Source organism: Macrobrachium rosenbergii, chromosome 7 (genome assembly GCF_040412425.1).
Source record: "Macrobrachium rosenbergii isolate ZJJX-2024 chromosome 7, ASM4041242v1, whole genome shotgun sequence".
In the NCBI taxonomy this organism is placed as follows: domain Eukaryota; kingdom Metazoa; phylum Arthropoda; class Malacostraca; order Decapoda; family Palaemonidae; genus Macrobrachium; species Macrobrachium rosenbergii.
In genome coordinates, this window is record NC_089747.1 from 36,455,043 (window position 1) to 36,470,042 (window position 15,000).

Here is a 15,000-nt window from a genome sequence, read left to right on the forward strand (position 1 = left end):
CAAACAGTGGGTAGCTACAGAGGAAAGCAATACAACAGTCATTGCCGCATTCACCTTCTGAACCGCAGTTGAGCCCCTAATAAAACTTCCCCTTTAGCCTATGTTCGTAAGTTATAAATGTGTATGTTAAACCATAGTTATGGTCTTGTAGATCTCCCTCCTGTCCCATAGCAAGAGATGTTTTTCTCGCTAATAGCGACAACTATCATGCATCATAATTTCTTCTTACCTCTTTACTTCGAGAAGAATGGATTACAAAATTTTACACTTTCATGTGCATGTTTATGTACTCCTAGAGCGTGCAGAAGGTAGGAAAATAAAGTGACATCTTCAATGACGTCTTTCTGGTTTAGAAAATCGTACATTGTTCGTGGAGGTAGTTATCGGATTTTGCTGGTCAGAGTAAGTACTAACTATTTATTGGTTCATGGACTAGCCATGCACCAAACATAATCGAAAATTAGATAAGTAAATAGACTAAAACTGTCGAGAACATAACCTTATTCCAAAATCCTTGGCCGGAAAAAAAGATGTGTCGAGAGGCCCTATATGCCAGCTGTGGGAAAAATATGGAAAAGGGACCTTTGGGGGCTTTAGGCAAAACGATAGCCTGCTAAAAAAAAAAGGCATTCAGCTTGACGTGCCTGTTTGTGCCTTTTATATAAACATTATCGGAGTCTCGACGAACTTGGGACCTTGTTGACGCGAACATCTACGAAGCCAGCGAAGTTCCTCAAGCGCATCATTCACTGGCGGGACAACTGTCTCCAGCACCTCGTTTCATGCTCATGGTCAATTCGCTCGCGTCATAAGTTTGCTTCTTTTGTTGTCGTCTGCCTTTTGTTTTGGCTCTTCCTTGCCGATGCAGTTCTTTTTTAAGACGTGTTTGCTCATCCGTGAAAATCATTACGCCTTGTTTTCGACGAAATGGAGAAAATTTTACGTGTATTTCTCTCCTTATATTCAGTTCTTTTCAGCTAAAAGGCACAGAGGAAATAGCTTTATGTTAATATGCTTAATTGTGTGTATACCATTTAAGGGATTTCTTTGCCTTTTTCGTTCAAGTGAATAAACACCTTATACAATTTTATCGCTAATTGTAGATAATTCTGCGCACAATAACGACTAGTAATTGCTCTGTTTTGTTATTGTAGATCTGTTTTCCAAAGGCACCAAAAATTTATCATGGACGCTTAAGTCATGATCTGCACGTAACGGTTATAATGAAATATAAATATTTTCTCCCCGAACTAAAATTTAAAAGGCTGAAATACTGAAACTTCCTTCAGTATCCTGTTTAAATTTTATTCAAAGCATTATAATTTACGCCAGATGCAATTTCGTATGTAAATTCCATTTTTCCGAAACAGGATGCTGTGTTGTTATGGGCTATTCTCTTTCATGAGCAGCAAAAAGAATAAAAAGCAAATGAAAAGGAAAACAAAATGAGACAATTTCAGAAACCTGAAACCGGCAGTTCTCCAGCTGGGGTGAAGTGCAGTGAGGCACACCCGAAGAGGCAGACGAAGCTTGCTCGGAAATATCACCATTTTTTGCTTCAGAGTTTGAGAGAGACAGTGTAACTCCGGGTTTTTTTTTTGTTTATGGATAGGCACATGCTTTGGCTTAAGTTGCCATTTTTGTACTTAGTTAATGATTCGTTAAAGTTTATATGTTAACTCACAAGTGTGTGCTTACAGAATAAAATTTAATCTGGAGATTGAGGCTCGACGGTGAAGAAATGAGGAAAACGTTTAGACCTTGAGAGAGAGAGAGAGAGAGAGAGAGAGAGAGAGAGAGAGAGAGAGAGAGAGAGAGAGGAGAGATTGAAACTTTAAGACAAAGGGAGAGCAAAATTACATTGCATTTATGAACTTGAGTTAAAATGACACTTTTCAGACCATTTAAAATATTAAGAAGTCAGCTGAATCGTTCACAGCCTCCTAAGGCAGAATCGGGTTCAACCTCATTTGTCGTACCTCCAGATAGCTCCAACTATTCCACAGCCTAAGGAGTATCGGTAAAGGAATCTACTTCCAGATTTTCTTTCGCATCGTGGTATTTCAAGGAGTTTTCCGGGCGCAGTAGCTACTAATTTCATGCACAAAATAAATTCAACTAGCTTCCGTCCGTACTGTTAATGGGGGTGATTCTAGTGTGGAGCTAAAGCATTCTTCATAAGAACTGTAACTAATATATTGGAGGCTTTCACATTAAGCCGAAGCCTTAAGTAGCGGGAAATCAGGGATGTACAAATCATCTATCGCAGCATTATTTGTGAAAAACTGGCTTCTGTACTTCGGTTTTTCCATGTACATTTCAAATGTATTAGGAGTGAACCAGGCTTGCATTATTTCTCCTTAGTATGCATTTGTATCGTGTATCTAGAATAAAAGTGACTGATAAAAACTGGAACTTAATCATTTTTCATGTATGAGCAGATGTATGTATTTACATGTGTTAAATACTATTGCACTGATAAACACCGATGATATTAACGATATAACTGAGCTATTGATAAGTTATAACTGAAAAGAAAAAACGCATTGATAAGTATTTATATGCATTCCTTAGCGTAGTTAATTCGTAGGCTAATTTCAACGTATAATTAACAGCTTAATTACTATTAAATGCAAATGCAATGGACAGTATTATATGTAAATTACAAATTCTTTTTGACTCCAAATAATATGAATTTATTTCGTGTATTGGTTTATTAAAGCGACAGAAAGCGAAGCGGACTAAGCAATCAGGGTCGGATCAGCTCTCAATCCTGCGGGCTAAAGACGATTTTGCTCCCATTAATTATAAGCATGATATCAATTTCAACGTTACATCGATTTCCCTTACGTTGAAGTTTCCAATTACGCTTCTCTCTCTCTCTCTCTCTCTCTCTCTCTCTCTCTCTCTCTCTCTCTCTCTCTCTCTCTCTCTCTGTGTGTGTTCCCGATACATTAAGATTTTCATTATTCAGGGTAATAACTGTCTCTTAGGGACACAGTTCAGTTATTCGAGATTATTCTGTGTGTGTGTGTTTGTGTGTGTGGGCATATAACTGCTATTCGGATCACGCTCTTCAGCAACAGAAGTTAAGCATTGACGAGATCTGCTTTGCACGTAAATTTAGTTGTCTCTTCATCGTCATTCAGCAAAGGAGGTTTAAGAGAAACTTTCGGCCAATTATGTGACTGCGTTTGTGTGTTATGGATTCAGGCGGCAAGAACTGGCCATGGAAAAAGTGTCCTTTTTTCCCCGTGGACGCCTTCGTCGATTCCAGGCATTCAATTTTCCCAACTTTTACTTTTCAGATTTGCTCGATTGCTTTTGAAAATGAAGTCGGAGAGAAGAAAAAGGAGCGCAGGTTGATGATCCTGAGATTAGGCAAATAAGGTAAGGAAGGGCGAGAGTGACTTGGAAGACGGAATGAAGGAAACTGTGAAGAAGACAATGCATAAGATATTTATGACCCATGAAACCGGTGAAAAAATAAAATAAAAATCAAAGAGTCATGAAAGGACTAAAATATACTGTAGTAGATTCTCGATACAAAGACAATGTAGAAAGTAAAACAAGGAATACAATGAATTATATGCAAAAGATGAATGAAGACATGGATAAGATGTATGAAAATTGTAATGCAAAGGAACAAGATGAGGAATATAAGAAATACTAAAAAAAGAAATAGAAGTCCTTTAGAATTAAGATAAAAAAGAAAGGGGATATCGTAGAGGATAAAAAAAACAATTGTTCCTGAAGGGAAACGAAGAAAAGCAGCATCTTGAAAAGATGGATAAAAAAATAAAGAAATATGAAGACGTGTTAAAATGAAGAAAAAGAGACGGAAAATAGAGTTAGAAGACTTTTGTCTTCTTTCCCCTTGCCCTCCAGTTTTCGGAACATGTTCAGCACTCGGACGGCCGTCTCGAACCTTCTCAAACTGAGTGATGGTCTCGATGATCTCTTTTATAAATGGAAACCTTTTGCATTATGGATGGCCTCGCCTACCGTAGCATGCAACCGGACGTGAGATGTGTGTGAGAAGTCTCTCTCTCTCTCTCTCTCTCTCTCTCTCTCTCTCTCTCTCTCTCTCTCTCTCTCTCTCTCTCTCTCTCTCTCAGCTTGGTTAGGGAGTGAGAAGAAATCTCATAATCGAACACCGGATGTTCTTGCACGGTAACCTCACTCCAGCGGGGTGTATCCATCATACGATATCCAAAAGATCTTGTAAGAGAGGAAATCTGTTTTCAAGTTTGGGCTCGGAACCCAAGAAGGTCTAAGGAACAATAGAAAATTACCTGATTTCATAAATCATTAACCCCATCTCTTCTCACTCAAGGCAAGAGGTCCAAATATGCATTATTCTTGCAGGAGCGTCATCTTTTTTTTTTGGCACTCACCATTCTCGATATTTCTATCGTATGAATATTTTGTAATGTTATCGCCGTCTCCTTATATAAATGTAAGCATATTTTGCATATCATAATAAATAAGGACGCCTTTTCTCAATTTTATGAAAGATATATATCCAGGAGGGGTTACTTAATCGCTTCTCAGTAAGCCGTATGCTATACTCCACACTGACTGCGATTTACCACTGTCGACCAATTACCAGGTACTTAATTTATGATTTAGGTCAGTAGAGGCACTAAGAGTCTAGAGGGACTACGTCTAAATCGGTTTGCATTGGTTGGAAGTTGCCACTTTGTGTCAAATTATCTAGAGGTGCTATACCATAACACATCTCCCATCTACTCACAAGTATTGATTAGTATGTCCTCTCAGACCATTTCTGGATGACGTTTCTTTGGTCATTGACATTGTATTGTGGACTGCTTCTCAGCGCGTTTTCTAGGTGTGTGCTTCTGTAGGGTCGGCATTTTTGTATATGTTCTCTGGTGAAGGACGGAGAATCTCGATATGATGATGGAAGAATCCAACACGGGTGCTGTGAGTACCGAATTCCCTTGTGTCGAATGATGGAATTTCAAAGAGGGTCAGGCTTTCGTCGAGCTCACGGTAGAATGCATGGCGGGGGGTTACCGCCCTGTATCTCTGGCCCATATCGGTGACCCTGATGTCTTTTTCTCTCCATCAGTACTTCGTTGCTTATTTGCTTGTCTTTTTGTTGATCTTAATTCGTCAGGTGAGGTAGCCGTTCCGCTAGGTACTTAAATGCGGCATGACATATCCGTAGATTTTATCAAGTCTTCTGTAAGGATTGAGAAATCTACCACTGTACTGTATATTATCCACTCTTGAACTGCGGACTTCACAAGAATATTTATTTTTAGTTTATATTTTACAATAGCGTAACAAATTTGTCCAGAAGAAATTTATTAGCTAACTGAATATTTAAGTAGCCTTAGGTATTGAAGTAAAGGAGATGAAAATTTTCTTTGTTTTAAAGCGCCGCAAGATGCTATCAGGAGACTATTCAAGTAGCGAATTATCACGTGGTGCTCAGTAACATCCAACTGGTTTATAAAAATGTGTATAAAATTAGAATCATGTACACAGTAGTAATTACATAAAAAGTATTTATTTTATAGTGTTTAGTCCACTAACCATCAAAATAGCTTAGAACCCGAAGCCTAGTTTGTTTTAATGCTTTCTTGCTTGTACGGTGTACAAAATTATTTCAGACACCGTAACATTTGCTAATTTCTGTTTCGAAGCAGCAGTACGATGAAATGTTAAAGAAAATAAATCCAAAATAGCGTATTATTCTTGTTGATGCTTCATCTCAGGCCTAGTCACAGCAGCTGCCAGCGCTTGTCCTGATGCGCACAAGTCCGTCACAGCAGGATGACTGGATGATCTTAGCATCAGTACAACGTGCTGTAACATACATCCTGTTTATTTGGCAATAATCAGTTTATCGATTTTGAGATCAAATTAAATAATCCCATGTCGTATTGACACCAGTATGAATTGCAAAAGACACATTCATTTCATTCTAATTAAAAAAGATAGTAACAAAGAAACAAAATTGGAACAGACTGTTATTTCAAAGGTGCTGAAAAAATACTCTAAGTTTCATTATAGAGAAAATCTTTGAAAATAAACTTGAAATTTAACAAAATTAAATTTTTTTTGGTTAATTTAGAAGATAAACAATTATATTTGCAAAGTATTTTGCAATATATTTTTCAGGGTGGTCAGAAGTACTAGGATTCACTGATATTAATTAAGTTAGTTAAAACAAAGTTAAATTTAACTTACCTTGTTTAAATATAATTCGCAATTATTGATTTCTATCATTTTTAAAGTATATGTATACGCTGCATGTATCTCTCTCTCATCGCGAAAGGGAAGGGAAGACATGAAATGAATAAGAAGGAGAGGGGACATCAATTGCAGCTGTGACCTTTTCCAAAGTTAAAAATAGAGTAATTCAGTCATGCACGTTAACCCCACGGGATAGCCGTTGCATAGGCTCCAATTTGTTCGTGCGGAAGAGCCTGCTGCATCTCCCAAGAGTCTTGAGAATTTGGATACAATCTGGTCAAAAAAAAGAAGAAGAATCAGTTGAAGTAGGTTAAAAATAAGAGGCCTCTGAGAAGAGGAAGAAGAGATGAAGAAAGAGAAGGCTGAGAAACCTTACAAGTAAGGAGACGAAAAGAGTAAAAGTGCAAAAGATGAAGACTCGTCCTCCAAGAACACAGAGAAGAAAAAAAGATATTAATAAGAATTGGCTGTGAGGGAAAAAATAAACGAGGAAGGAATCTGTATAGAAGGAGAAGAAGCTCCTCTGTGAAAACAGGATAAAATTGTCCTCGTCTTTCGTGATGCGTGGAGGTTTCCTTTTTCCTCTGAGACTCATAGTTACAATCCACCATTTGTCCGTTCCATTACCCTAGATTTATTTCATCGTCTTGATAATGGGAGAGAAGTCACTGCCTCGTTTTTTAAGTACAGTCTCACTTTTAAACAAGAACATTTTAAAAATGGATCAATTGCATATCATTTTTGTGCTGAAATTTATGATATTTATATTTAAAAGATATTAGTCTTTAAAGGGGATTTACTTGGTAAATCCAGAGGAACATACTGTGCATTAAATGAGTGAGATCAAATTCCACAAGAATGAATAAAATGCCTTGAGAGACAAAAGCAAAGGCAGGATGAAGACGTCTGAATTTGGTCCAAGAGAAATCTGTTGACAATATAATAACAAAGGAAGCCGAATTAATTCAAAATGAAGAAAAAACGCAAAATAAAAAGTATTAAAAGTAATTATAAAAGTGACAAGCGCCATGGCCGATAGACTCCCACAGGATGCTGACCAAGTATGAATAAGCTACGCTTCTATCTTGTCGTGGTGCATCTCCATGTAGATCGAATGCAAAAGGCGAAATGAAAACGAGGTCATAAATATTCCAGGGTGAGATAATCAAAGCACACATCACGGCCAGGCGTATAAACATCAAACAAAAGCTGTATCGTCATATGCATAAAGGGGCTTTTCCTCTGATGTTGGCCAGAAACCCCTCCAGATCAATACCTGCCTGGCGTTCCCTTCTTGTCATTAGCCAATGATTATTCTTCATTAGAGAAACGAGTTGTTTTAGATTAGGTTTAACACTCGTTCAGTCTCCTCCTCCTCCTCCTCCTCCTCCTCCTCCTCCTCTTCTTCTTCTTCTTCTTCTTCTTCTTCTTCTTCTTCTTCTTCTTCTTCTTCTTGTTTGCGTACTTTTTGTTTCTTTGAGGACTTTTACAAAAACTTGTTTAGATTTTAGTTTTCTGTAATAGAAAACTATTGAGATGGCTATGTCTGTCCGTCCGTACTTTTCCTGTCCACCCTCTGATCTTAAAAGCTGCTGAGGCTAGAGGGCTGCAAATTGGTATGTAGTTCATCCACCCTCCAATCATCAAACATCCAAATTGTAGCCCTCTGGCCTTAGTAGTTTTTATTTTATTTAAAGTTAAAGTTAGCCATGATCGTGCTTGTGGCACCGCTATAGGTGCCAACAACACAGGCCACCAGCGAGCCGCGGCTGAAAGTTTCATGGGCCGCGGCGAATATTTTCTTGGGCCGTGGCTGAGAGTTTCATACAGCATTATATGCTGCACAGAAAACACGATTGCGCCAAAATTGAATTATGATAATTTCATCGAAATCTAATGCCATCATTCTTTACCTACTGTTCCAAGCCTACACAAATTATTTTCTGAGAATTTTGAGAGATTGACATGTTGAATTGCATTGCAGTGATTTCATTTTTTACTCACATTTTTTTATACAAAGGAATATTGTGATCAGTGAACACATTTTCTGTGACTTACTGGTTATTTCGATTGCTGATTTCGAGTCACGGCAGTAGTATTGACAAAGATGCTGTTATGCGAACCACTCTTTCTGACTTGTCAACCGTTGGCGGTCTTGAGATGTTTTGGTGATGATGACACATTCTCTATGACTTTGTATTATTCTGGAGTTTTCGTGGTATACCGTTGCAAGTGATGTAGTAACTGTTGTTATTAACTTTGCCTGGTTTATCTTTGGTTGTGGTCTATTTGTGTGTTTATTAAGATTACACTAGCACTGGTGAACAAATGTTTACGATTCTTTTTCTCAGATTTGAGGTAACTAATTCATTTGATTCATTTGAATTCAAACTGTTTTGATGGGTTTGTATGCTATTATGGTTATGAAATGCACATGAAAATGAGAGATTTGCGCTGTGTGTAAAAGAAAATCCAACGGCGTAGGGTACTGGGGTATCTGTGCGACCTTGCTTATACGAAAGACAGCATACATACTGTAGTGTGAATATAAGTAACTGGGATAACCACGTTAAAGTATTCAAGAGAGAAAACACACTTGTGATACATGATGGAAAATATTTGATGGAGCTGAATATCTGGATAATTATACTAATTACAGTGGCGAAGGTTTGCAGTCTCTAATTGAAATTGCTTTCGATTTTTTAAATGCAATTGAATTTCAAGGGTGTGAGCTAACTAAATTATTCTACAAACTTGTTAATTGCCGTTGGAATAGGCTGATCTTATGCCAGCATATGTTCTTATTCCTCTGAAAAGTTAATAACCCACAAGTGGCTGCTACTTGTGGATTATATTGTTTTGCGGCCTTTAGGCTCTGACATAATTACGTTGTACGTTCTTTATATCTAACGCATGGGGTCATCATGTAAATCATTTTTCCATTTGCCGTTTTTACCGTTCCTTACAGAATTAATTGAGAATCTACTTCTTTGTTTTAAATATTTTTTAATCAGTTGCAAAGGATAAACTCACACACACACACATATTATATATATATATATATATATATATATATATATATATATATATATATATATATATATATATATATATATAATTAATAAAAAGACAGGTGAAGATGATATTGCTAACTGTATGATGAGCAAAAAGATATCACATCAATTGATATTTAAAAAAAAAAAAAAAAATATATATATATATATATATATATATATATATATATATGTATATATATATATATATATATATATATATATATATATATATATATATATACATATATTTCAAAAGGTATAGGAATATAGGCTTTTGAATAATGAGAGAATAATTTAAAAAAAAGAAATTGTTTAATGATTTTCTCTTGATTCAGCAGTCTACATTCCGGTCTCTATTTTAGGAGACCATTTCTCTTGATGGAGCTGGGTGTTGTTATGACTTACTTTTTTGGCTGCTACTACTCCTCCCAATAACAATAATAACAACAACAATCATAATAATACGAGCTGCTAAAAGAGGCGTCGACGAAGACAGACCGCATAACATTTTGCTCCCAAATTTCTACTTTCATGATGATCTTCTTTGTACTAGCTCAGGACTGACGTATGTTCCGGAGGCGACGTTACCCACGAACTTAAGCCCGGCGACGCTGACCTTTCCCCCGGACAACCGGAAGTTAGTGGAAAGGTTTGGTCTGAGACGATGCCAAAGAAGACTTGTGTGATGATGCCGTCTTGAGGAGACTTTTGCTGCAGCTTACTGCTTATTGCTTTTTAGAGCTTGGTCTTATATGTTGTATTTAGCTTTAGAAAGGCTCTCGGATATTGTTATTTTTGTTTTTATGGTCATTTTTATTGTTCATTCTCTCCAGGTTTTATCACGGCACTTTTGTTTCAGATATATTTTTTTTATTTATTTTCTTTTGTTGCTTGTTTCAGTGACCTGACGGTTTTGGAATTAAGTGTTACTTGGAAACTTACAGTATTGTTGTCTTTTATTTGGCTTTTATTTATAATTATGGTAAATTATTTGTAATTATCTTTTTCCTTTCGTTGTAGGCGATTATTCTACTATATCAACTGTTGATTTAAGCCTTATGAGAGATTACTGCCGCTATTTAGTCGACTTTAAACGTGCAAACATATTTTGTTTCATATTACAAATGCAATTTTAAATTGTTAATTATGTGTTTATTTATTTATTTTGTCCAGATGATTTTTAACTGCGTCAATGTACATGGAATGGACAGCTAACCCAAAACAGAAGGATACCGTAAATCTCCGCCATGGTTAATATATCCCACGTCTCCCCCATCACAAAAAATTTCATTCCTCCTCAAAAGTTACTTTTCTACCTCTCCCAAAATCAGAAAGCAATTTGTTAGTCAGGAGGTCCACTTTTGGTAACCTCTTTGTAAAATTCCACTAATTGCGTTTTGAGTGTTCGGTATAAGTAACAGATAAGCAAGGCAAAAACTGGCCTTCTTAGCGTAGGTAATTTTTCCAACATATTAATAAATATGACTGAACATTTTCCCCAACAGAAGTAGCTGAGCTGATTCAGATGAACTGATCACAGATGCTATCAGTTAGCAGTCATGGAGCCATGAGTCTCAAATTACTAGTTTTATCTATTAGTACCATTGTAAAAGAGTTGCTGAATGAGAAATAATTGAGTTTTATCTCTTTTACCTAAATGATTCATCTCACTAAACTTTTGAAGAAGACTGATTGAAATATTTACAATAAAGTGGCCGAGTTAGTTGTAAACCCTCTGGAAAACAGGAAATTAAGACTTTTAAATCATAGGTAACACACCATCAGAAAGATATTCCAATTTCCCCTATACAAAGATATTTAAGTTTTATACTTACGTCACCTCTTGTGTTATAAATGTGAAAAAGTATACACGTATTTCTGTCTTGAAGAGTTTACTTGGTGTCAACTCATTGTTTCCCCTCACCACTTTATCCTCACGGCTACATCCCTTAAAAAAATAAAAAAACAAGTTTTTTTTTATACTTTCATTGTATATGCCTGACCTATCGTGAAGATATTAAATTATATTTATTATTAAATATTACACCCCTCTCAAAAATTTTCAAAGTATGATTCCTTTTTGGGTGATGTCCTGCCAACTTAAGAAAAAAAAAAGGGCATTTGGAGTTATCACTTCTCATGAAGTATTCCATCCTGGATGGAAACTTTTGTTATATGAAAGTCTTGTAATCTCTCTCTCTCTCTCTCTCTCTCTCTCTCTCTCTCTCTCTCTCTCTCATTCAGTGTACTTTCAGAAATGCGTTTACACTCTAACACGCATGTATACTGTGATGAATGTACGTTTTCTATGTCTTTTGGCCATAGCTAAACTCACTCGCACGCACATACTTATACACACATGTATATATTATATAAACATACAAATATACATATACATATATATCTATATCTATATCTATATCTATATCTATCTGTCTATCTATCTATCTATCATATATATATATGTATATATATATATATATATATATATATATATATATATATATATATATATATATATATATATATATATATATATATATATATATATATATATATATATAATATATATATATATATATATATATATATATATATATATATATATATATATATATATATATATATATATATATATATATATATATTAGTTTGTTACTGAATAAAAACTCAAGAAATTTCCTCTTTTTTTCAAATATAAAGCCAAAAACAACTCATCAATACCGAATTCATCTTACTTTCCGAATAGTTTACACCCAAGTGGTCGGATCTAAGATGACAATGATTGATCTCCTGGGCCATAAATAGAGGTAAAAGTTGATGTCTAGCGCGATGAGTCATAGGAAAGTGGGTAGACGTATGGATGAAATTATTGGGTAAGAAAATGGGTCGTGAATGGAGTGTGGATTAGATGATCTTGCAGATGACATGATGCTGATTTGGAATAGTGAAAGGAAAAGGAGGCCAAGGAAGGAGTCTGAAAATGTTTACAAGAACAGAAAGTTAAGGAGTATATGTGTGCAAGAATAAAATATGACGGTAAATGGAGACCAGAAAGATGGCATAATGAATGTTACTATGCATGGATAGTTAGAGAATGTAAACAGTAGATTCGTACAAGTATTTAAGATTAAGCAACAGTAAGGTGGTAGGATGAGAGAAGGAGGAGTAATGTAATAACTGAAACAAGGGAGATAGCAGGGTGTGTGCAAACGACTGGGAGGGAGTTTGGAGTGTCTGCGGAAGCCAAGACTGTAATATATGAAGGGACTTTTGAGCCACTGAGATAGATAGAGCCAGCTTTTTCTCTGTGTCTGTCTGTCTCTCTTATTTTATTATTTTTATATATATATATATATATATATATATATATATATATATATATATATATATATATATATATATATATATATATATATACTGTATATTTTATATATATATATATATATATATATATATATATATATATATATATATATATATATATATATATATATATATATATATATATATATATATGTATGTATGTATGTACGGACGTATTATGTATGTATGTAGTGTACAGTATGTATTATCAAGTATGTATCATATGTAAGAGAAAGCTCAAAGCTTGAGTGGAAAGTATGTATGTTTCATCCTCCTGTCTCCATAATGTTTTTCATCCTCCTGCCTCCATAATCTAACCATGTCGAAAACCACGAAGTAAGATTTGAATAACCGATGACGAAGTTGGGCACCAATGTTTTAAAAGGACTGCGCGGTCATATTTCTGACAGTACGAGTATTTTGAGAAATACTTGAACTAAAAACACATTTAAACATTATAATTTACTACATCATATCCAGATAAATCAAGTTAATTTTCTGTTCTTTTTATGTCGTCCTATTAAAGTTAATGGTATAAAGAAAAGAATATTCGTGTTATTGATAAAGAAGATTGTACCTGCTATGGTTTTTATTAAATATGCAATGGCTTTAAATGTATTCATTACTGTTTTCCCTTGTTCCAGAATTTATGCATGATATTTGCATCGCATTCAATAAAATGACTTCACACAGGCAGAATGGAAAATGAGCCATCCCTCCCTGGATTGGTTTCAAAGCAATTCAGACGCCCTGAAACTTAGTGACGTGGCAGAGGCGAGGTCACTGACGAGGTGCGAAGCATCTGCTGCACGTTGCATGTGTTTGCTCCTCCCTCTCATGAATGCATTGGTGTACTTGTCAGTCGTCGGATAGACTTGTGGTGTAAATATCAAGATTTTATCATTTTTCGTTCCAAGCTGGTAGTCACAGAGGTGTTACAGTCAGTGCTAGTCACTGTTTTGTTATCTAGTCACTTATGAGGCGTCGAATGACAGCCTCTTTAGCCTTATTCTTGTTCATAGAACCCCACCCTACTTCAGGTATATGTCATTTGCTGATATTATAAGTATCTTCTGTCTTATTTTCATTGGCGATTAATTTTTGTAACAATTTTAGCTTTCTTTTTGCGGTGTTTTGATGTGCACACTTATCTATGAAATTTCCGGTAATATAAATGAGGCTAGAGATGGCAAATGCCCACCCTTGGGGCATGACGCAGTTTTTAAGTTCGGGCAAAGATACCTTCTGTCTACATTCTTCTGTAGGGGTCTTGGAAATGGCAAATCTATACGTAGAGTTTATTGCCCGTAGACTCCCCCCCCCCCACCATAATTGCAATAAATATATGGATACGCAATGCGTTTTATTATAAAGTAACATTGGTTGTGAGAATATACAGAGCCTTCACTGCTGACAGACCTTACACAAGTCGAGGTAGAATGACTCTACGGGTGCTTCTGCTTCTTTGACCCTATATTTTGGCGTCAGTAAATATTTACTTGTATAATGTGTAAAAAGTATTAGGCTATCAAACTTTTGGCTCAGCCTAAGAACTGCGAAACAAATTTTGATCGTGTAAGAAACCCATAAGGAAAATTACTTGTCTAAGACTGCTTTCACCAGCCGCTTTGTTACTTTCATTTTGCATTGCTCTCTTTGTCTAGCTCTGTTCCTCATACATTTATGTATAAGCACAGTACATCTATGCATACTTAGTGTGCTATACACGCGCACGAGAAAATACTTTGTCATCCTTTATTCCAGTGCCATCTGTCTATTACCTATTCATTATAATAATATTTGTTTTCCTTTTTTACTTTTAATTAATATAGCATTATGGATGGTGCAAAGTTTCATGCAGACGTATAAAGACTAACGACCGGTGTATTCCGTTAGCATTGCCCAATAGGTGCACAGATTACGATAGATTATGGTCCTTTGAAGACAACTGTTATCTAAGCTTGTCACAGTTATTGGAAACTGGCGATTGCCTCTCATAGTTTTATCGTTTGTAGTACCAGCTAAACTTCTTGTGTTTATGTGACAAGTTTGAAAGTCTCCCGCTGTGAACGGAGACCAAACATTCTATGTTGTCTGCTTTCGTTGGAGTTTGTAAATAAGAATAAAACATCTGTTTGCTTCTTTCTCTTTCCAGAAGACTGCAATGGTGTAGCACCCAGCCATGCCTCATAAATTGGACTTCAATGTCGCCCAGGCTTCTAGTGAGTACTTGACCATCATTACTACTGCATTTTGTTAACTTGATTTTTAAAAGCCCTTTATGTGGCATTGAGGGCTATACCTGCAAATCATACGCCTTCTCTGAAATATTGAGATTAAAGTGTTTGTA

General features: G+C 35.7%; 1 protein-coding gene across 3 annotated transcripts in view; it reads left to right on the plus strand.

The window, feature by feature from the left end:
* LOC136840304 (centrosomal protein of 104 kDa) overlaps positions 1 to 15,000 on the plus strand; it is a 571,779-nt gene that overhangs the window by 252,128 nt on the left and 304,651 nt on the right. For 2 of the 3 annotated variants that reach the window (XM_067107005.1, XM_067107007.1), the window contains exon 2: positions 14,806 to 14,872. In XM_067107005.1, the coding sequence (XP_066963106.1) occupies positions 14,833 to 14,872 (40 nt within the window). In that variant the 5' untranslated portion in view covers positions 14,806 to 14,832. The remainder of the gene's footprint in view (positions 1 to 14,805; positions 14,873 to 15,000) is intronic. The other variant, XM_067107006.1, reaches the window with a different exon arrangement.